General features: G+C 54.0%; 1 protein-coding gene across 8 annotated transcripts in view; it reads left to right on the top strand.

The window, feature by feature from the left end:
• Positions 1-14,478, top strand: part of CTTN (cortactin) — a 37,904-nt gene extending 23,426 nt beyond the window's left edge. For all 8 annotated transcript variants that reach the window (XM_024254618.3, XM_024254621.3, XM_024254617.3 and 5 more), the window contains 7 exon segments: positions 902-957; positions 3,337-3,406; positions 7,016-7,164; positions 9,131-9,220; positions 11,020-11,197; positions 11,566-11,637; positions 12,968-14,478. In XM_024254618.3, coding sequence (XP_024110386.1) covers positions 902-957; positions 3,337-3,406; positions 7,016-7,164; positions 9,131-9,220; positions 11,020-11,197; positions 11,566-11,637; positions 12,968-13,104 — 752 coding nt within the window. In that variant the 3' untranslated portion in view covers positions 13,105-14,478.
• Positions 14,479-23,773: the final 9,295 nt, after the last annotated feature.

The raw sequence follows: 23,773 nt of genomic DNA, 5'->3' as shown, positions 1-23,773 counted from the left end.
AGACAGGTGTGTTCTGTGTGGTTTCTGTGTTTCATTTGTGGTGGTGTTTTTGGCCAGGGTTGGGAGGTTTTTTGTTTGTTCTGTTTGATGACACCATATGTGTGTAACATCTCCACACAGAGCCACACAGTATGTACGTGAAGCCAGCTCTGCATCCTTCCTTAGAGCAGTTATGTTGTTACCTTCAAAATTTGGACTTGGTTATTAGAACCTGAACACGTAATTGGAAAAACAGTAATTCCCTAACCTTGCAGGGCAGAGTCTAGGCTTTCCACCTGCAGCGTTAGAAACACACAGCAGTGTTCAGGTGTGGGCAGGTAGACACACCTGGGGTGGTCCCGCAGACTGCATGGAGATGGCAGTGGCTCTCCGTGGCATCACTGCTGCATGACAGTGTGACTTTCACGTGGATCTGTGTTGCTGCAACAGAAGTATTTGGCTGGTAGAATTTCCACATGGATTTTTTTTTTCTCTTAAAAAGCAAGAGAACAAACTGCGATTGAGCCTCTTTTTAGCGCTCAGTAGAGCAGGCGCACAGGAAGCAGATGAGAATAAGCCCGTGCTGGTGCGGAAGACTGTGCTATTGAAGTGGCGCGTTGCAAAGGCCTGTCCGTGCCCTTTCCTCGCTTAGTTCCTGCCTGCTGCCCGCCGCCCCTCCTGCCCCTCAGGGAATGCTGAAGCCTCTGCCCCTGGCCTGTGCTCTGCTTCTCACTGCCTGGGTCTCACGACCATGGGTGGAAGCAAAACTTGCCTTGCAAGTGAAGCCTCGCTTGGCCATTCTCGTTTCTTCCCGCTGTGGTGCACCTTCTTGGGCTGTTTCTGGATCTGTCTGCATGCACCCACCGCCACCCCCACGCTCGCCTCCACCTCAGAGTAAGTGTTGTGTTTTGCCACGTTTCAGACTACTCCAAAGGATTCGGCGGGAAGTATGGGGTGCAGAAGGATCGGATGGATAAGGTAAATATTCCAGCCCCGGAGCTTAGTGTCTTCTGCCTGCAGGGGCTCGTGGTGGGCGTGGCTCACAGTGCTGGCCAACATCTACGCGCTGGGGTGGGGCACAAGTGATTTCCGTCATGGTGGTGGTGGTGGCGATGACTGACTCAGACAGTCTTGTGCTCCTCATGGCCGTGCTGTAGGATAGGCGCTGGCACCGGCCCACCTCCTAATTGGGGGCCCCAGGCCAGGCAGGCTCAGCACCTGGCTGCGGCACAGCAGTGGACGGCTGGGCTGCCACAGGAACCCAGATGTTTAACATGAGAGGTGAGAGCCTTGAGGGCTCATGTCCATTTGAACTTACATTCTTAACAGTAAATCAGATTGGAACCTGAGTGTGTTAGACTGCGTGTGGGGCTACCTCGCTGGCGGCCAGCGCTGCGTATGCGGTGATGAGCCACGTCTCCCGTCTTCAGCCTCACAAAGACGCGGGCTCCACACTGCCTGCTCCTGTGCATGGCCTGTGGTCAGAGGTGGCAGGGTCAGTCCTTGCCTCGCAGCTGACCACACAGCACCATCCAGGGGCTCCTGATGTGGGCTCCAGGGGCGTAGGCGGGTAGAGCAGGTGTTCAGGCTGGGCTCCCCAGGGAGCGGTAAACTGGGCTCATTTCTGAGGGCAGGCGCGAGTTCACCAGGAGAGAAGGCTCAGGAGACCGCGGAGGGGCGAGGTGTGGGCCTGGGTGGGACAGGAGTCACCGCAGGTTCTCAAGGAGCCTAGCTGCAGAGGGAGGGCAGGGAGCGGGGATAGAGCCGGCCCTGGAGAGCCCCACACACCACAGAGCGTTCTGCATGTTGTGACGTGCATCACACACCACAGAGCATCAGACATGCGTGGCCCCAGAAAGGTTAGCAGGCAAGGAACACTTGGGGGGTCTACTTTGAGAAGCCCCCGGCCTCAGCGTGGAGTCTGGGTTGTGGGGGATGGCCTGGGCAGGGGGGTGTGGTCCTGAGGAGAGCTGGAGGGGCTCGGGTGGTGGAGAAGCAGGGCATGGTGTTTGGCGCCAAGGGACGCAGTGGAGGGAGCAGTCGGGTGGATGTGGGGTGGACGTGGGGCCAATTGTGGAGCCGAAGAACTGGGAGGAGCAGATGTGGGTGTCAGCGAGAGAGCTGGGGTAGGGCCGGGGCCGGGCCCGGGTGGCGTGCAGAGTTGGGAGGGGAGTAGGCACGCGGTCAGAGGACACTGGGCAGGGGGACCCAGCGAGGTAGCAGGGGACTTACAAGGCGCTGGGACAGACAGAGGGAAGGAGCTCCCGTGTGGGTGAGTCAGAGGTTGTGGCTTTGAGGCCGGAACCTGAGGGGCTGCCTGTGTTGTGAGTGTCTGTGGTCAGCATTGCTGGTGTTGGCGGTGACCGCTGAGCTTGTGAGCACGTGGGGAGGCAGTGTGGGGGTGCGGCCTTTCGTGTCATTGTCTTTCATCCAGGAGGGGGTGGAGCTTCTCGCTCTCTGTTTGCTGTGTGATGGAGGAGTCCAAGGCTTAGAGAGGGTGATGTAACTGCCCGGGTCCCCGTACATTGTGGGGATGGGGCTACAACCCAGGCTGAGGTTGTTCCCTGAGGGCAAGGTGATGTCTGCAGAGGGCCCAGTGGGTGATGGGACCCAGTAAGGCTGATGGCCTTGCCTTTGAACAGGTGCAAGCGGCTCAAGGGACATGGAGTAGACATGGAGTAGACACTGGAGCTGACTGACAGGAGGAGGGAGCGGGGTCCGAGGAAGGACAGGCGGGCCGGGAAGGGGCAAGCAGGAGGTGCTGGGCAGAAAGGGGCCGTGGTATGGGGGCTCTAGTGGCTTCTGAGCCTCAGGTGTTCTCATCAGAGGTAGTGAAACCCACAGTGAAACGGGACGGCCACTGGTCTCCACGAGCCCTGACAGTCTCCACCTGAGTCAGCACGTAAGAGTCATCGCCGTCGCTTGGTCAGACCATAGTTGAGTCCCCTGCAATGCAGAAAGGTGTGATTGCACCACTGGGTAGTGTGGAGGACGGGCCACCGGAGGCTTGCATGAGTCCCCAGCGTCTTCACTTCCTGTAAATGCTCACACCTCTGGGTGGCGAGGGAGGACGGGGAAGGCTTGAGGCTGATCCCAGAACTGGTTTATGATAGAGCAGATGGCGAGCCATGCATTTGTTATGCTAATGCTGACTCACAATTGCCTGCACATGTGGTTGGTAATAGTTTTCACGCCTCAGTTAGTTTGCAAAATCGAGAGGCCCTGAAGAGTGCTCTGGGCTGTGTGGCTGGGCCTTTGGGAAGATCTGGGGAGGGCATCTGCATCTGGTAGGGGCCACCACAGGGCATGGAGAAAAGAGAAAAGTGCTTTCCTGACGCCCACGTCCTGTCTCCGCAGAATGCGTCCACCTTTGAGGATGTCACCCAGGTGTCCTCTGCCTACCAGAAGACAGTACCTGTCGAAGCTGGTGAGTCCCAGCTGATACCAGGAGCACCGTGTGGTTTCCCAGGAAAACACTGAGGGGAAGGACAGTTGTGAAACAGCCAGGAGCAGACGCACCACTAATTGAAAGCGTGGTAGTTGCTGTGTATTGTTGGGAAAGAAAATGATCGTTTTGATGAAGATCCTGTTTCTCCTGCAGAGGTTTAGAGTCACCTTTCAGATGCAGGATGGTGCAGCCGTTTCAGTGGGGCCCGTTTCGAGGGGCTCTTCCCAGAGCAAAGAGGGGCTAAGTGCACATTCACAAGGGCCCCCACACGGCCAGTGACCAGCTTCTGGGAGCAGCTGGGGCCTGCCCAGCTCCCTGAGCTGCTCGGTCGCAGCTGTGACAGGAGGAAGACGTCATGACGTCGATGTGCAGGCGACAGCAGACATTCTCTCTGCTGCTCGTTCTTGGGCCCTTGACCCGGGAGCGCGAAACCTGTCCTTTTCTGTGCTGGACACACGATGGAGTCAGAAGTGGGCCCTGCCCCGGAGAGTCAAGTAGTTGGGGAAAATGTTATACATGAAAGCAAGTGCTGAATTTAACACAGGATGCAGAGAGCCACCACTGACTTCCTTCGGGGGCCGTGGACGCTTTGACGCTTTGACCACTAGTGAGAACCCCCAAGATGTTGATGTATTTCATGACATTGACTATATTAGAAATTAGAGGAATGTGGCCCGGCACAGTGGCTCATGCCTGTAATTCCAGTACTTTGGGAGGCCGAGGCGGGCAGATCATGAGGTCAGGAGATCGAGACCATCCTGGCTAACACGATGAAACCCCAGCTCTACTAAAAATACAAAAACAAAATTAGCCAGGCATGGTGGCGGGCGCCTGTAGTCCCAGCTACTCAGGAGGCTGAGACAGGAGAATGGCGTGAACCTGGGAGGCGGAGCTTGCAGTGAGCTGAGTTCACGCCACTGCACTCCAGCCTGGACGACAGAGCGAGACTCTGTCTCAAAAAAAAAAAAAGAGAGAGAGAGGAATGTTTCATTTATTTATTTATTTTGAGACCGGGTCTTGCTGTGTCATCCAGGCAGGACTGCTGCCTCAGTCTCCTGAGCTCAAGCAGTCCTCTTGCCTCAGCCTCTGGAATAGCTGGAACTATAAGCGCATGCCCCCATGCCCAGTTAAATTTTTTTTTTTGAGACGGAGTCTCACTTTGTCGCCCAGGCTGGAGTGCAGTGGCACGAACTCGGCTCACTGCAAGCTCCACCTCCTGTCCCGGGTTCACGGCATTCTCCTGCTTCAGCCTCTGGAGTAGCTGGGACTACAGGCGCCTGCCACCACGCCCGGCTAGTTTTTTTGTTGTTGTTGCTATTTTTTAGTAGAGACGGGGTTTCACCGTGTTAGCCAGGATGGTCTCGATCTCCTGACCTCATGATCTGCCCACCTCGGCCTCCCAAAGTGCTGGGATTACAGGCATGAGCCACCGCGCCCTGCCAAATTTTTTTATTTTTAGTAGAGATGAGGTCTCACTGTGTTGCCCGGCTGGTCTTGAATTCCTGAGCTCAAGTGATCCACCTGCCTCGGCCTCTCAAAGTGCTGGGATTACAGGCATGAGCGACCACACCCATTGGAAAATTATTAATTGGTTCACTTAAAAAGAATAAACCTTGGCTGGGTGTGGTGGCTCACACCTGTAATCCCAGCACTCTGGGAGGCCTAGGTGGGTGGATCACCTGAGGTCAGGAGTTTGAGACCAGCCAGGCCAACATGGTGAAACCCTGTCTCTACTAAAGATACAAAAAGTAGCTGGGCATGGTGGCCCACGCCTGTAATCCCAGCTACTCAGAAGACTGAGGTACGAGAATTGCTTGAACCTGGAGGCAGAGGTTGCAGTGAGCCTTAATTGTGCCACTGCACTCCAGCCTGGGCGACAAGAGCTAAACTCCATCTCAAAAAATAAAAATAATAATACAACTGGCCATGCACAGTGGCTCATTCCTATAATCCCAGCACTTAGTGAGAAGACCGGCATTGTTTTGTTTTGTAAATGTCTTTAATAGAAGATGGCTGCACTCTCACATCTGCCTCTGTAGTCTGTCGATGTTACATTGTTTAGGAAGAACATGTGGAATCACCTAGGTAGGCGATTGGGAAAGGGAGGAGTGTTTGTAACCTTGAGGGCAGCGTGGGTGTCCTTCTGCGATGCCGCACAAGCGTGCCAGGCGGTGGTGGTCCTGCAGGCCGGCTCCTCTGGCCCTGTGAGGGGCTCGCTACCCACTGTGCTTGGGCAGCACTGTGTGTTGGTCATTTGGAAAATGCTGGGTCTCTGAGTTGTGCTTGTCTTCCAGTTGCGGGCACTTCTCATTACACAGTACCAAAAAAATCACATTTGCTGTCATCATCAATTTCATCTGCAGAGGCTAAGTGGAAATCGTCACGTTCATGTGGCAGCCTCACATTTTTCAAAATTCTGTCTTTTACTTGAAAGCTGGAATTTTCCCATTGGCAACAAATACTACAGTAATTTTTCTTGACACAATAGGCTTAGTTCATTCACTTGGGAGAAAACTGCTGCCAGATACCCAGCTTTGCATAACCATAGTTGGTCTGTCAGTTGTTATTTCAGGGAAAAATGCTATTCCATGAAAATACAGTCAACTTGCAGCTCTCATGGTTCCATTCATGTTCCTTGAGACAGAGACAGCCACCGCCACAGTCCCGGACACAGCAGGGAGGGCTCATGTGTCTTCCCACTTTCTTTTTTTTTTTCGAGACAGAGTCTTGCTCTGTGGCGAGGCTGGAGTGCAGTGGCGCGATCTCGGCTCGCTGCAACCCCTGCCTCCCAGGTTCAAACGATTCTCCTGCCTCAGCCTCCCAAGTAGCTGGGATTACAGGTGCCCGCCACCACGCCCAGCTAATTTTTGTATTTTTAGTAGAGACAGGGTTTCACCATGTTGGCCAGGATGGTCTCGATCTCTTGACCTCGTGATCCGCCCACCTTAGCCTTCCAAAGTGCTGGAATTACAGGTGTGAGCCACCACGCCCGGCCATGTTCCCCACTTTTGACTTAAATTTTTATCATTATTTTTTCTTAATAGACGTGGGATCTCACTGTCTTTCCCAGGCTGGTCTCAAACTCCTGATCTCAGACAGTCTTCCCGTCTCAACCTCCCAAACTGCTGGGATTACAGGCATGAGCTACTGCCCTCTTTTCCGTTTTTGTCACACAGAATATAAAAACATGTATACTCTGGTTGAGATTTACTATACTCAGTATACATCAATTACAGTATACATCAGTACCTTAACTGCTTTTCAAGGACAGATGTCTTTAAGGGAAATTGGCTGTTTTTATTTAAAAAGGTGAGTGTGGTGGTGAAGATACCATCTTATTTAGAGATCTTCCTGATACCAAGCTTAGGGGGGTTGCCAGTCCCACGAGGTACGCAGTGCCCTGTGGCAGGTGCCCAGTGCTGGCTCCGGACCAGTGGGCTGAGCTGGCAGCTGCAAGAACCTTTCCCTCCTCAGGGGTTAGGGGGATGACCGATTCCTGGGGAGGTCGCCCTGTGTGGGTGGGGCTGTTGTCCAGGAGCGGTGTTTTTGCTGTGCTCAAGCCACACGTCTTCCCTCCTTCCTCTATAGTGGCCAGCAAAACAAGTAACATCAGAGCTAACTTTGAAAACCTCGCTAAGGAGAAAGAGCAGGAGGACAGGCGGAAGGCGGAGGCGGAGAGAGCCCAGCGGATGGCCAAGGAGCGGCAGGAGCAGGAAGAGGCCAGGAGGAAGCTGGAGGTGAGCGGTGAGGAGTGAGCCACAGCGCGCCCTCCCTGGCACCTGTGCCGGGGGGATTGAGAGCTCTGGGGCCTGGGCGGGGCTTATTCTCTCCTGGCCAGGTTTTCCTTGGAAGGCATGTTTAACTCTCCTTTAAGGCACTTGTCACTTGCAGCCACACATAGGCTGAGTCTCTGGCCACAATGCTCCAGGCAGCCGGCTAGCGCCATTGTGGTCTTGCCGGTCCAGCCCCGGGACCCGCCAACCTGTCCTGCCCTCTGTTCCTGGGCTGACAGCAGAGTCCTGTTGGCTTCCTCCTCCACGGAGCTCCTGTCCAGATGTCAGCCTGAGTCTCTTCTCACCCCTCTCCCTCTGGAAGCCCCTCCTTTCCCGGGTGGAAGTTTGGGGCTTGGAGGGGACTCTGTGCAGAGGCAGCCTGCTCTCGGGGCCTGCTTCTGCTTGGTCAGCCCAGCCCCACTCACCCAAGCCCCTGGGCTGTGGAGAAGCACTCCCCGAGAAAGATGCCAGAAGCGCCCGCCTGGCAGGGGCGGAGCACGAGCCTGTGTCTGGGTTCTTTGGGTCTAGCCTGCGTGGCTTGCCACCCACAAGGAATTTCCTTGTGCTCAGCTGGATCTAGGGGGTTGTGAATAGAGCCTGAGGCCTACAGATGTGTGTGTGTGAAGTTACCAGGTGTGGCTCTGCAGCTGGGACGTCTGCAGTGTGGGGCAGGCCCAACCTGTCTGGAAGCCTGGGCTTCTCCTACCCACCCCAGGCCCTGCTCCAGCCCCTGCAGGGCCACACAGGACGTGGTACTTTGGGTGTTTAACCTGTGGATGGCACCAGGTGATGTGGGAATATACAACTGTCCTGTTGGGGTCAGGCAAGGCCATAGACGCCAGAACTGTGCTAGGGTCTCAAGACCAGGGGTGGTTTTCTCTTCAACAAGACAAGACAGCACTACCACTGTTCCCATTAGAGCGAGGCTGCCTGCAGAGGGAGAGGAGGGAGGGGGTTTGGAGTGGACACCTGGGGTTCAGATCCTGCCTGGGCAGTTCCCTGGCCGGTGTGCCTGTGCCTGCCACCTCACCCTCAGACTCAGCATCTGGCACTGGAGCCCGCAGGCTGTCAGTGAGTTTCCCATTGCTCCCGTAGTCACCACCACACAGCACATAGCTAGTGTCTCACAGCTCTGGAGGTCAGAAGTCCTCAAAGATGTCAGCAGGGCTGTGTTCCTCCTGGCGGCCCCGCGGCCCCATCTTCCCATCTCCAGCCTCTGCTTTCATTGTCACCGCCCCTCCTCTGTCCCTCACACTCCTGCTTGCCTCCTCTCAGGACCTTGTGATTACATTGGGTCCACCCAGACAGTCCAGAGTTCTCCCCATCACAGAACCCTTAATTTCATCACAAACAGTCCCTCCCCATGGGGTCTGGGGACTGCAGTGTCAGCAGCTTTGAGGGGCTATTATCCTTTGGCCCCTAAAGCTTCATGTCCATCCCATGTGCAAACATACTCAGCCCATTTTAAGGTCCCCAAAGTCTCAACCCATTGCAGCATCAACTCAGACTCCCAAACCTGTGCCTAAACCATCTGATCGTGTGTAGGCGAGAATGAGCTGTGTGGCCCAGTCCCGGCACTGTCGCGTCACTGGCTGTGTGATCTTGGCCTCAGAGCACACCTGCCCCTCGAATCCTGCCTGGGTGCTGGTGGGATCTGAGGCTTGGTGCTCCAGCTCACCTGCCTCTCGGATCTTGCCTGGGTGCTGGTGGGATCTGAGACTTGGTGCTCCAGCTCACCTGGCCCTTGGATCCTGCCTGGGTGCTGGTGGGATCTGAGGCTTGGTGCTCCAGCTCAGCCTTGGTGTGGGTGTTTTCTGCTCCTTCCCCCAGAGCGTGCCTAGAGTTTGTGCACAATCTTTTGAAACACGGCAGGCGTGACAGTGCAGAATGTTGTGGCAGCATTCTGATTGCTGTTTGTTTTCAATCACAGGAGCAAGCCAGAGCCAAAACGCAAACGCCCCCTGCGTCACCTGCACCTCAGCCGACCGAGGAGAGGCTGCCCTCGAGCCCTGTCTATGAGGTTGGTGTCTTTGGTGTTTGAATGAGCGTGAGTTACTGCCAGAGCCCAGGTCCTCTTTGTGGAGCGGAGGAAGCCCTTGCAGGCAGGCAGCGCGGCATGGGTGTAGAGGGCATCACTGTGTTCCACGCCTGGAGAGGGGTGGGCCAGGAGCGCCTCGGGGGTGGGTGACATGCCTCGGTGCTGTCGGGGGATAGCTGTGCAGGCCCACGTGCCATTCCCTCACCCCTCTGCAGCCTGTTGTAGTCTGGCCACTTTCACTGCAGTCCCTGCTGGGGTCACCTGCTGTCAGATAATCAGATGGGGGTGTCTTCACCCCACTTGCTCTCTGCTGTGCGGGACGCTGCCACACTCCCTAATGGCAATGCCGCCCTCCCTCATCACTGAGCCCCCGCCTCCCACGCGATCTGCCTTCTGTGCCTGCCCTGTTCAGCTCTCCAGCCTTGCAGCCCCTCATGAGTGTGGCTGCAGACGTGCTGTCCGTCCCTTCCCTGTGCTGCTGACCCCCTCTCATGGGTCCCCCAGTGTTCCGTCCCCATCCCTGAGTTACAGAGCCACCTGCCAATGCCCCTCCCATCCCTGACTTTGGGTCTCCTGCTCCCCACCAGCACCTCTGCGCTAACCACACCCTCTACCTGTAACCACCTCTCCTGGCCCCAGCCCTTGCCCCTTCTCCATCCCGTGGCCATCGTCCTGGTCTATGCATTCATCTCTCCTCGCCCAGGAGCCAGTGAGTTACAGGTCACGCTCCAGACCATGGGAGTTCAGGAGCCCAGAGAGACCCCTGGAGACAGGCAGGGTCTGGGACCTGGGCCTCGCTGGCCGTGGCCTCGTCACCACCCGACTGTCCCTCCCTGGCTATGCTGCTGCCTGCTGTCTTTACCCTGCCGGGCCCTGGGGGGATGTGGTAAGTGAGGCCTTGCAGCTCGTCAGGAACCGGCCTCCCCCTCTAGTCCCTCCCCTTGGCAGCCAGCATCATCTGCCTCAAGGAAACTCCGACCCTGCTCCTCCTGTGCAATTCAGCCCTTGTGTGGTTCCCCGTGCCTGTGCTGAGGTTGGAGTCGCTCTCCCTGCCCGGTTACTCTCCCTGGCTAGCAGCTGTCCACCACCGGCTCTTCCCAGATCTCCTGGGTGTGCAGTTCTGAGCTGTCGGCATTGCTTTCTCTCAGTCACTGCCGGTGACATCAGGTGGACCCTGGTCAGAAACATTGATTAAAGCCACTGTCGGTGATAAGCAGTTCAGAATTTTCACTGGGGCTCCAAAGCGGCAGTGGTTATAGATAGAGAGGTGTTCCACTGTGCACCTTTGTAGTTAAATGTGATTCTTTGGCGATGCCCTGTCTGCACGCTCGGCTGCTCTGGAGCCATGTGGTGAAGCTGCTGTCAGGCAGGGCCAGGGTCGAGCAGCACAGGGCAGGAGGTTGGCCGCTCGGCCCAAGGGTGCCTTGTGTGGCCTTGGAGATCGAGGCCTAAAAAAAGAAATCAGCCAAATTAACCCAACAAAGACAGGCTCTACCCCCAGGCAACAGCGTGGGCAGGGGCGTGTGGGTGTGCTTATTGCAGGACTGGAGTGTTGGTGGTGAGGACTGGGTCATCATCGGGAAGGAAATGGCACGTGGGCACTCACCACCATGGTGAACACACCGGCAGGCCTGGCCTTCCTATACCGTGTCTGTTTTCTCAGTCCTGGCTGGGACTGAGAATTAGATGGCCCGTGGGTTTCTGCTGGCTGTGGCAGTACAGCTACTGCTCTCTAGAAGCCAGCAAGGGCCCCGTGCCATGTGCGTGTGACCCTTCCCCAGGATGCGGCTTCCTTCAAGGCAGAGCTGAGCTACAGAGGCCCTGTGAGCGGGACAGAGCCGGAGCCCATGTACAGCGTGGAGGCCGCTGACTACCGAGAGGCCGGCAGCCAGCAGGGCCTGGCCTACGCCACAGAGGCTGTCTACGAAAGCGCAGAGGCCCCGGGCCACTATCCCGCAGGTACTGGGGCCCCACGCTGCAGCGCCCTGCCCAGGGCCGGGAGCTCCTGGGACATCCTGCTCGACCTGTGGCATCGTTGCGAGGAGCGTGGGTTTTCCACTGACCCACCTTTGCTTGCTGGCTTGCTGCAGGGTCTTGTCCCTGGAGAGAAGTGCTCTAGACACATTTGGGGCATCGGCTCCTGTGCTGGGTCCCAGGAAGGTCCCCATTGTGCTGGGGATGGGTAGGCAGGGGCAGAGGAAGGGAGGGCTTCAGCTGCCCTCCCTAAGATTGGGACAGAATCTTAGGAAGTGTCATCTAAAACTTGAGAAGGCTGGAAACCTGTGTGGGACTTTGTATTGCTCAGCTCTGTCATGGCTTTCTTTTAGAGGACAGCACCTACGATGAGTACGAGAACGATCTGGGGATCACAGCCGTCGCCCTGTATGACTACCAGGCTGGTGAGCGGCCTGCAAAAGCGCTCGGAGGGGAGACCCTGGCAGCTGCGCCTGCCTCTGCTTGTTTCCTGAGAATTCACTTCTCCAGCGTTGTTAGTTTTAGAAATAATTTATGTTGAGATAATTTCAGAGATATAGAAAAGTTGCAGGTATAGTGCCAAGAACTCCCATGTTCCCTACCCGGATTCCATCTCTGCACACACATGTACACACCCCCTGTTATCTTTAGTATTCTCTGAACACTTGGAGAGCTGCAGGGGTGCTGCCACCCCCAAAGACTCCAGCGTGTTTCCCAAGATCAAAGATGCTGTCCCACAGGGACACCCCACCCTCCAGGTGAGAGGGCCTCACAGATGCCTTGATGTTCGAGACCCCATTCCTGCCTGTCCTGCCCTGGCCGCCAGCTCCCATGTGGCCTGCGCGTTCCCCTGAGTTCCTTTTGCGGCCTTGGCAGTTTCAGAGCAGCCTCAGCTCCTGGGCTGGCCTCAGCCGCCCGCCCCGTGTTCCCTCCGGGCCAGGCTGAGCTGTGCTCTGGTGGTGGTGAAGTCATGGAGACCACGCAGTGGGGCTCTCTGCTGGGCCGCATGGCGTCCACTTGTCCCTCTGTCACAGCCACCACCTGGTCCACAAAGTCACCACCACCCGTCTGCAGTTGACAAGCATCTTACGGGTGGCGTGGGATTCCCCTCAGAACCCCCGGCCGCTGGCTCTTGAGTGCTTCCCGTTTGCAGCTTTCCATCAGCGCGGAAGCTGGCGTTCTACCATAAGTGAGCGCTGGCCGTCCCCGTTCAGTCCCCTTTGCACACGTGCAGGTGTGTCTGTGACGTCTCTGCACCTGTGCGTGGATTCTCATCACCGTGGCTTTTGCCCTCCATTCCCATTTCACCCATCACCTCGGGCTTCTCTCCAGGTGTCCCCCGGTGTCCCTCCAGTGCGGCCTCCACAGCCCCATGACCTTGGGTGCAGCCCATCTCCCCCCCCCCTCCACAGACACGTCTGCCAGGGAGAGAGGGGAAGGGAGGGAGAGAGGGGAAGGGAGGGCGGGCGGGGCTGGAGTTAGGCGGTGGAGACCTGCTCCTGAGGAAGGGGTCCGGGTGGGGTTGGTGCTTGTGTGAAGGGCCCTGCGCGTCTTTGTAATCTCTCAGCTCATGTTCACAAATCCTGGCCCTGGTGGTGTGGGAGAGGCAGCAGGAGCCTCCGCAGTGGCCGGCATCTCTGCAGGGGGCATCTCTGAGCAGGCTGCCTGGGAGCTCGCTCTGGGTTGCGCTGTTTTTTTCTGGCAGACCAGGAAACGCTTGCACTTCAGCATCTTTCTCTGTGTTCTCTTCCCCAGCGGGCGATGATGAGATCTCATTTGACCCCGACGACATCATCACCAACATCGAGATGATTGATGACGGCTGGTGGCGTGGGGTGTGCAAGGGCCGGTATGGGCTCTTCCCAGCCAACTATGTGGAGCTGCGGCAGTAGGGCCTCCAGCCCCCCGGAGCTGCGCCCCGGATCCTCACACTACAGATCAGGCCTTCTTTGGTTCTTGGGTTTTGGGTTTCTTTTTTTTTTGAAGGTGGGGAGGGGAATATACACATTGCTTTTATATTTAATACTTTTGCTGATGCTTTTGAAAATGTTTATGCCACAGAATTTGCTAATATATTGTAATCACATTCCTTAGGAGGACTTTGGTAATTGGTTTTATGCATTGATGGTTTTTGTTTTTTTTTTTTTGCCAAATTGACTGTCACACGCGGCAGCTTCAGGGAGCTCGCATTCTCTTGTGTGCGTGTTGCCCTCGTGCCCATCAAGTGCAGTCAGGACCTCCCAGGACAAGCACGAGGCCTCAGGTCGTCCCTGTGGCGGGTAGGCAGGAAGGACTGTCCCAGACGAGGGGCTTCCTCTAGAGTCTCACCGTTTGGGAGGAGAGGGGTGGGCCTGATGGAAGTTTACCCGGAGCTAAGTCACCCAGAGCACAGGAGCTGCCATGCCAGATGGGAAATCTGCCTATGTCATACCATGACAGCCCGCAGGATCAGGTGGCTTCTAGCAGAGACCCTGGTTTTCTTCCTGTGCCCACTCCAGCTTGTCCTCGTCTCTACCCATCCCCTGATGCCCAGGTCACCGATAGGGCTGCTGGGAGCCGGGCAGTGTCACTGAGTCCTTGAAATCCTCCCCTGCCCTGCGGGTCTATGGATTGGGACGCACAGTGCAGTTGAGGTCTACGTCGGGCTTGGCTTTTCACAAAGGCTGATGTCTTGACTGTCACCCATATGGTCCCTGGGCCACCGGGCAGCCTGAGGCGGTGTGTGTGCATGTCACAGCATGGCCTCTCGGCCTTGGGAAGGAAGGCAGGGCCTGCTTTGCTCTGAGCCGCCAGGAACCCTCCTCCCATCAATGGGGATGTAGTATTTTTGCCAAAATATCATGTTCAATTACAGTAGTTTGATCAGTTGAAGGCTAGAAGTGTGAAGTACAGATGAGTGCATGTTCCTCCCCAAGGTCCCCCCACAGCTCCAGGACACGGCTGTCCTGGCATTTGTGGCCACTCACTTTGTAGGAAACTCATCTCCTTCCTGAGGAGCCGGGAGGCTGGACCAGTCCCGTCGTGCAGTCAGGTGGGCAGTGTGTCTTTCCAGAAGGTCACGTGGAAATGTCTCGGGACTTGGGTCCAGGAGCGCCCGTGAAGCGTGTTTTCGCTCCTGAGGTGCATTTCTCATCATCCTTGCTTTACCACAATGAGCAATGAGGTCGGGTTTTATATGCAACCTATTGTATCTGAATTCCTGTAGCACACCTCATAGGTATGATTTTTTTAAATTAAAGAATTCAGAATAAACTTTTTTTGATCCACTTGCGTGATTTGCTTTGGTCTGTGGTCACTCCGTTCTGCAGTGGAAGCTGCGTCGACACTCGGCCTCCTGCGCCCCGGACCTGGGCTGGCGGAGGCTCTCCCGCCATCCTGTGCGTCTCGCGTGTTCTGTTCTGGCTTTAGACTGAACTGCACGGTTCCCTTTTCAGTGTTCCTTCAAAGGTGCTGCTTATGAATTGAAATGTGTTTACTCTGGCAGATGATTCAGTTTTTTGCACAAAGGTTCCAAGCAAAATAAAACACTCTGTGCTTAAAAGTGATTTCTGAATTACAGTTCTCAAATCCTGAGGGGGATTTTGCTCCCAGTCTCATTTTGTTCAGGGGCACCAGAAGTTAAAGGCTAAGGGGAACAGTGGCACTGAGGGAACAGGTGTGCCCTCGGGAGCCGGGGGTGCTGGGGAGCTGGGTTCCGGCTCACACTTCCTGCCCATCAGGTGCTCCCAGGGAGCTTTTGGCTGTGCGACATGCCTGCTACCCCTTCCAGCCTGGGTGGTGATGGAGCATTGCCTCCTCCCTTGGGCTGTCCCACACCTGCCTCTGGCTTAGTAAACAGTGCCTCTGCCAGCTCTGCCCACAGGAGCCTAATGTGAGAGTGCCCCCGCCCTCCTCCCACAACCGGGCTGCCGTGGGTTCTGCATCACAGGGCGGGAGCCCTAACGGCGAGCCCCGTCCCACACAGGGCCTGTCTGCCGGGTGAGATTACAGCCACCTGCAGGGAGCTGGGTCCTGAAGAAATGAGGCACGAAGGCTTGTGAATCAGGGGAAAGTCCCAGCAGGGGTGGGCAGACGGGGTCAGGGGGCTGGAGGACAGGGTGTGACGAAGGGAGGGGGCCGTGCAGAAAGGGCCCCTGCTGGCCCACTGTCTGCCCAGTCTGTCTCTGCCTGTGCCGCCTGCGGATGAGCATGGCAGGGGCTCAACAGGAGCGGGACACATCTTGAGCGGGTCTGTGTTTCTGTTCTGTTGGTGGCCAAGCGTGGCCTGGCAGCTTGTGCGCCTGGAGCCAACCACCTGAATCTTAGCCGCTTTCCTTTTAGATGTGGTTGGGGTTTTTTGTTTGTTTTTTGAGAAAGGGTCTTGCTCTGTCGCCCAGGCTGGAGTGCGGTGGCATGATCTCTGCTCCTACAACCTGTGCACCCAGGGCTCAAGCGATCCTCCCACTTCAGCCTCCCAAGTAGCTGGGACTACAGGTGCACGCCACCACACCTGGCTACTTTTTGTATTTTTAGTAGGGACATGGTTTCACCATGTTGCCCAGGCTGGTCTAGAACTTCTGACCTCAAGTGATCTACCTGCCTCAGCCCCCCAAAGTGCTGGGATTACAGGCATGAGCCATCGCGCCCAGTGTAGATGTGGTCATTCTAATGTCAGCTCACCGTACCTTCTGTCTCAAAGTTGGATTCACTCCCCAGGTCCCCTCTGGCCTGAAGAACAGCCTAGGGGCATGCTTGCTCGGGAGCAGCTTGCTCTCAGCCTGCTGGAGGAGGGAGGGCGGGACATGGACGTGCTTTTCTCTCTTGATGCCCAGACATGGAAAATGATTTTGTGGCACATAGGGAGCCATCGGCACACAGGCACCTCCAAGAACCACTGAAGCCACTGCTGGCCACTCTGGGCGCTCAGATGTGGGCACAGCATGGAGAGTGCTTTGTCCAGGTGAAAATGCTCACTTTGCTCCTGGAAGATACGCTGGCGAGTGCTTCTTCAACCCAAGATGTTCAGAGAGTGACTGACATGGTATTAACTGTGCACATACTGCGTGCTGGGCCTTGGAGGGGAGATGTTGAATAAGAGAGATGGCTCAGCGCTGGGGAAGCTGACACAATAAATCTGATTCCACCACTGTTTATTTTTATTTTTTTAATCAATTTATTCTTTTTGAGACAGAGTCTTGCTCTGTTGCCCAGGCTGGAGTGCAATGGCACAATCTCGGCTCACTGCAACCTCCACCTGCCAGGTTCAAGCAGTTCTGCCTCAGCCTCCTGAGCAGCTGGGACTACAGGCGTGCACCACCACGCCCGGCTAATTTTTGTATTTTTAGTAGAGACAGTTTCGCCATGTTGGCCAGGCTGGTCTCAAACTCCTGACCTCAGGTGATCAGCCTGCCTCAGCCTTACAAAGTGCTGGGATTACAGGCATGAAGCCACCGCACCCAGCCCCCACCACTGTGTTTAATTCTAACCAAGGAGAAGAGGAAGTTCTGAAAGGAGAGCAAGGAGATCTGAGAACACAGCTCAGGACTGGCCAGGGGCCTCCTCTCAGAGGAAAGCTCTCCCTGTTGTGTCCCTCCACGCCGGGGCCTGCATGGAGTGGGCACGGGTTTTGATACCTGCCTTGCTGACCTTCAGCTCCGATTTCTTCATCTGAAAGTGAGGATAAAAGAATTAACCCCTCTTTCTAGTCAGATACCTACTAGATTCATTTACCTGCTTGAATTTGAGATGTATTGCCAGGATACACCTCCAGAGTCTGATGGAACACACTGAAGATATCTTAACAACAAAAGGTAACAATACATTTTAATAATTTTTACTTATTTTGCCTGAAACATTAGGATTCTCCCCCTTTTCTCATCTCAGTCCCATGTTTTTTGGTTTTGAGGTTTTTTTTTAGACGGAGTCTGGCTCTGTTGCCCAGGCTGGAGTGCAGTGGCACAATCTGAGGTCACTGAAGCCTCCGCCTCCCAAGTTCAAGCAATTCTCCTGCCTCAGCCTCCTGAGTAGCTGGGATTATAGGCACCTGCCATCATGCCCGGCTAAGTTTTGTATTTTTAGTTAAGACGGGGTTTCACCATGTTGGCCAGGCTGGTCTCGAACTCCTGGCCTCAAGTGATCTACCTGCCTCAGCCTCCCAAGGTGCTGGGATTACAGGTGTGAGCCACCGCGCCCGGCCCCTCAGTCCTGTGTTTTGAATTCTGTTGTTTCTTCCGTTTTGCCTCTGGTTATTTCTTCTGACCTGTTTGACCTCCCATGGGAAGACGAGCTCTGCTTTTGATGATGATTGTGAAAATGCACACAGACAGCAACATAGTCAAATAATTCTATGTTGTGTGATAAGGTGCTTTTTTTTCTACCTACTGTCATTGTTATAATAGTGCTTCTTTGATTAAAAACCATGTGAGACAGCTCAGTTGTCATTTGTGAGCTGTCAGCTTGGCCTGACTTAGCTATCTCTTGATGTAATGTTTGTCAATATTTTCTGTGAATTACACCTCCTGCTATTACCTAGGAATAGAGCCATCTCTCGGTACAAGCAGGGGATTGGGCCCAGGACCTCCCTCCTGTACCCAAATTTGCACATACTCAAGTCCCCCAGTACCCTGCAGAACCCACATCTATGAAAAGTTGGCCTTGTGTGTGCAGGTTTTGCATTCTGTGAATACTATATTTTTTGTTTTCGAGACAGAGTCCCTGTCACTCAGGCTGGAGTGCAGTGGAGTGACACCATCATAGCTCACAGCAGCTTCCACCTCCCTCACTCAAGCAATTTCCTACCTCAGCCTTCTGAGTAGCTGGGACCACAGGTGCACACCCACCATGCCTGGCTAATTTTTTTTTTTTTTAGGTCTTTGTAGAGACGGCATCTCACTATGTTACCCAGGCTGGTCTTGAACTCCTGGCCTCAAGCCATCCTCCTGTCTCAGCCTCTGGAAGTGCTGGGATTACAGCACTATACCCAGTCTGAATACTGTATTTTTTATGTGTTTGGTTGAAAAGATATGCGTATAAGTGGACGCTAACAGTTCACACCCTTGTTCAAAGGTCAGTTGTGTTCTCCTGAGTAGGGTGTGTGAATGAGATGCACGTGAGTCCCTGCAGGCCCGATCTCCCTCTGGTGGGCAGAATCCTGGCCTCCCAAAGATGTCTAGATCCTAATCCCCAGAACCTGTGACGATGTTACCCCGCATGGCCAAGGAGAATTAGGTAGCAGATGGAATTAAGGTTTCTAATCAGCTGGCCTTCAAATAGGGAGATTATCTTTTCAGCACACGGCACTGGGAAAGTGAAATTCACATGCAAAAGAATGGTGTTTGTCCCTTACCTTTCACCAGACAGAAAAATTGACTGAAAATGGATTAAAGATCTAAACACGAGACCTAAATCTATAAACGTCTTAGAAGTAAACGGGGAAAGCTTCATGACATTGAAGCTTTCATGACATTCATGATTCGGCAATGATTTCTTAGATACGGAACCAAAAGCACAGACAACAAAAGGAAAAATAGCTAAATTGGGCCGAGTGTGGTGACTCACGCCTGTAATCCCAGCACTTTGGGAAGCCGAGGCGAGCGGATCACTTGAGGTCAGGAGTTCGAGACCAGCCTGGCCAACATGGCGAAACCTGTCTCTACTAAAAATACAAAAATTAGCCAGGTGTGGTGGCACACGCCTATGATCTCAGCTACTTGGGAGGCTGAGGCACGAGAATCGCTTGAAACTGGGAGGCAGAGGTTACAGTGAGCCGAGATCACTCCACTGCGCTCCAGCCTGGGTGACAGAGCAGGACTCCATCTCAAAAAAAAAAAAAAAATAGGTAAGTTGATTGTCATTTAAAAAACGGCATTGAAGGACATAACAATGAAAAGGGAACCTAGAGAATGGGAAGAAATATTTGCAAGTCATACATCTGATAAGGGGGTAATGTCCAGAATATTTAAAGAACTACAGCTAAACAACAAACCCAAAGCATTTAAAAACGGGCAAAGGATTTGAATAGATGTCTCAAAGAAGATACACAGATGGAAAACGAGCAGGAGAAAGGATTCCCAGCATCACCTATCATTAGGGAAATGCAAATCAAAACCACATGGAGGCTGGGCACGGCGGCTCACGCCTGTAATCCCAGCACTTTGGGAGGCCGAGGCGGGCAGATCATGAGTTCAGGAGATCGAGACCATCCTGGCGAACACGGTGAAACCATGTCTCTACTAAAAATACAAAAAAATTAGCTGGGCGTGGTGGCAGGCGCCTGTAGTCCCAGCTACTCAGGAGGCTGAGGCAGGAGAATGGCGTGAACCCGGGAGGCGGAGCTTGCAGTGAGCTGAGATCGTGCCACTGCACTCCAGCCTGGGCAACAGAGCGAGACTCCGTCTCAAAAAAAAAAAAAAAAAAACCACATGGAGGCTGGGCACGGCAGCTCACACCTGTAATCCCAGCTATTTGGGAGGCTGAGGCAGGAGGATCGCTGGAGCCCAGAAGTTTGAAAACAGCCTGGGCAACATAGGGAGACCTTGTTTCTACAAAAAATTAAAAATTAGCTGAGTGTGGTGGGACCCGCCTGAAGTCCCAGCTACTCAGGAGGCTGAGGCAGGAGGATTGCTTGAGCCCAGGAGGTCAAGGCTGCTGTGAGCTATGATTGCATCACCCCACTCCAGCCTGGGGGACAGAGCCAAGACATTGCAGTAACATGTCACACCCATGAGGGTGACTACCATGAAGAAAACGGTCACAAGAGTTGGTGAGGATGTGGGGAAATTGAGTCCCTCATGCACCGTTGGTGAGAAGGTAAAATGTGGCAGATGCTGTGAACAGTATAGCAAATCCTAAAAAAAAAAAAAAAAAAAAAAAAAAAGTACCATATGATCCAGCAATACCTATTCTGGGTATATACCCCACATAGTTGAAAACAAGGTCTCAAAGAAATATTTCTACACCCATATTCATAGCAGCAGCATTATTTTCTGGCCAAAAGGTGGAAGCAACTCACTGTCCATCTGTGGGTGAGTGGGTAAATAAAATGTGGTAAATACAGACGGTGGAATATTTACTCAGCCTTTGAAAGGAAGGACAGTCCTAGCTATTCAGGAGGCTGAGGTGGGAGGATCCCTTGAGCCCAGGAGTTCAAGGTTACAGTGAGCTATATAGTCCCATCACTGCACTCCAGCCTGGGCAACAGAGTGAGACCCTGTCTCTTAAAAAAAAAAAAAAAAAAAAAAAAAGGAAATCCTGACATGCTACAACACGGATGAACCTGAAGATGTTATGCTAAGTGAAAGAAGCCAGTCACAAAAAGACGAATGCAGTATGATCCCACTCATGAGGTCCCTAGAGCAGCAAAATTCACAGAGACAGAGAATGGTGGCTGCCAGGGCCTGGGGGGCGGGCATGGTTGGGGTGTGGAGCTAATGTTTAATAGGCACAGAGTTTCCATTTGGGAATATGCCTTTGTCTCTTTGTGTTGCTATAAAGGAATACCTGAGGCTGGGTAATTTCTTTTTTCTTTTTTTTTTTTTTTTGAGACAGAGTTTCGCTCTTGTTGCCCAGGCTGGAGTGCCATGGTGCAATCTCAGCTCACTGCAACCTCCGTCTCCTGGGTTCAAGCGATTCTTCTGCCTCAGCCTCCCGAGTAGCTGGGATTACAGGCACCTGCTGCCACTCCCAGCTAATTTTTTTTTTGTATTTTTAGTAGAGACGGGGTTTCACTATGTTGGCCAGGCTGGACTGGAACTCCTGACCTCAGGTGATCCACCCGTCTTGGCCTCCCAAAGTGCTGGGATTACAGGCGTGAGTCACCGTGCCCGGCCGAGGCTGGGTAATTTCTAAAGGAAAGAGATTTGGCTCAAGGTTCTGCAGGCTGTACAGGGAGCATTGATGCCCGTGTCTGCTCCTGGGGAGGCCTCAGCTGCTTCCACTCCTGGGGGAGGGGAAGGGGAGCCCACGTGTGCTCAGATCACGTGGGGGAGAGGCAGCAAGCGGGGCAGGTGCAGGCTCTTGAACAACCAGCTCTCACAAAAATGAACAACTCCCTCCTGCCCCTGGGGAGGGTATTAATCTATTCATGAGAGATTCGCCCCCATGACCCAAGTGCTTCCTTAGGCCTCACCTTCAATATATGGGATCAGTTCCAACTGAGGTTTGGAGGAGTCAGACAAACCCTCGCGAAACCTAGCGGAAGCTGCGGGCGTTCTGGAGCTAGATGGCGGCGACGGCGGAAGCTGCGGGCGTTCTGGAGCTAGATGGCGGCGACGGCAGCACGACAGTGTGACTGTGTTGCAAGTCAACGAACTGTTCGTGGAAAAGCGGTTAAAATGGTGATTCTTATGCTTTGTATATTTTACCACTTTTTTTTTTTAAGGCAGATTCCTTTCAATCATCTGAGCGAGCCCAGTGCAATCTGAAGGGTCCCTACAGGTGGAAGAGGCAGGGGCCAGGATCCAAGGAGCACCGTGGCCTCTGGAAGCCGGGCAAGGAAGTGGACACCCCGGGAGCCTCCAGCAGGAAGGAAGCCCTGCGGACGCCCTAACTTCAGCCCAGCAGACCTGGTCAGATTTCTGGCCTGCAGCTCTGTAAGGGGAGATGCTTGTGTTGTTCGAGGCCACCAAGCCTGGTCGTCTGTGCCAGCAGCGCAGGAGCCCAGGCCACTGTCCCCACGAGGTCTGTGTGCTGTGACGTCTGCCTGGGCATTCTGCACAGGGTCTTTATTTTCTTTTCCCCTCCCCTGCAAGGTCAGTCCCAGGAGCCCAGTAGGTGCTTGATGAATGATCTGCAGCTGATTGAGGGAAGGAATGAGTGAGCCGAGTCAGTCAGCACCAACGTGTGATACGCGTTGCTTTTCAATTAAAGCTCTGTGCCTCTCGGTTGAGCAACTCTGAGAGCCGGGGTCCCCACCCTTCTGTCCCCCTCATGGTGGGTCTTGTATCCAACAGCTTGCCAGAGCAGAGAGCCATGAATAGGGTTTGGTTTCAGGAAAGACGACCAGGAGACTCAGCCCAGGAGTCAGCCTGGGTTCAAATCCTGGCCCCGCGCTTCCTGCCTTGTCACCCTGGGCATGTGATTCAGTTCTTGGTTCTTGTACATTTGGGTGGAAAGTAACAACTGCCTGCCATGGGGAGAACCAGCTGGCCCGCCTTCTGCACCACGGCTGGCACTGCTCATTAGCAGGTTAAAAAAAAGCTTTGCCAATAGGCCGGGCACAGCGGCTCACACCTGTAACCGAAGCACTTTGGGAGGCCAAGGTGGGGCGGGGTGGGGGGTGGGATCACGAGGTCAGGAGATCGAGACCATCCTGGCTAACACTGTGAAATCCTGTCTCTACTAAAAATACAAAAACAAAATATTAGCCTGGTGTGGTGGCGGGCACCTGTAGTCCCAGCTACTCGGGAGGCTGAGACAGGACAATGGCATGAACCCGGAAGGTGGAGCTTGCAGTGAGTTGAGATCGCGCCACTGCACTCCAGCCTGGGTGACAGAGCGAGACTCCGTCTCATAAATTTAAAAAAAAAAAAAAAAAGCTTTGACAGTAGGTTGAGGTGGTCTCATGTTGTGGGTTTAATGCACCTCTCACTATGAGAGGGTAACAGCTTTACATTTGTTTAGGAAAGATTTGTTTTTCTCTATGTGCTGTGTATTTATAATATTTGCCTACCTTTCTCCCCTGTTTTTCCATTTGTCTTTTACTTTGTTTATGGTAGGATTTTTTTCCTGCAGAATTTTAGAATTTTGATGTGGTTTAATTAATCCACAGTGCAGGGCTCAGAATTCATCTTCCCATAGAAACAACAGTCTCAGTAATGGTTTGGTTTCCGGACCAGCTCACTGAAACAGATTTCATTCATTGTCTAATGTGAACACTATACACTGCGGTGTGGACTTCAGTCTGACCCTGAGTGAAATAGGAGCCACTCCAGGGTTCACAGCCAAGCAGGGAGATGAATTTGTGTTCAGAATATCTTCAGGGGGGCGCAGGAGGAGGAAGGAACCCCAGTTAAGAGGTCAGTTCAGTAACCCAGGCAAGAGGTGTGGAGGCGTAGACAGGCGTGGCATCAGCAGAGCGGGAGACGCGGGCCTCAGCATTTGGCTGTGCTTTAACGATAGACCCAGCGGGAATTGCTAGCAGATTAGACACAGCAAGAGGAAAAGAAAGGAGTCAGGATGATTCCAAGGTTTTTAGTGCCTGCAGCAAGAAGTATGGAGTTGCCTTTTATTGAAACGGGAAGGACTGAGGGAGGTTCCTTGACTGCCCGTTAGACATCCAAGCACCTGCTGGAATTCCGTGTGGGGTTCAGGGATGAGACCCAACTGGGAATGTAAGTGTTAGAATTGTAAGCACGAGTTAGAACCATGGATTGGATTAAACCCCTAGACGTGGGTATTTGCAGACTGGGAAGATGGCCAAGGGTGAAACCTGGCACACCCCAGGATTTAGAGGTCAGGGAGAAGAGAAGAGACCCCCAAAGAAGACCCAGAAACAACAGGCAGTGATAGGATGATGGGGTCCTGGGAGCCGGTGGCCAGGACATCCCAAAGAGGAAGTGCGGCCGCGGTGTCAGAGGCTGTGGC

Source organism: Pongo abelii, chromosome 9, assembly GCF_028885655.2.
Source record: "Pongo abelii isolate AG06213 chromosome 9, NHGRI_mPonAbe1-v2.0_pri, whole genome shotgun sequence".
Lineage (NCBI taxonomy): Eukaryota > Metazoa > Chordata > Mammalia > Primates > Hominidae > Pongo > Pongo abelii.
The sequence above is the reverse complement of the archived record's forward strand: the minus strand, read 5'-3'. Positions and strand labels throughout refer to the sequence as shown.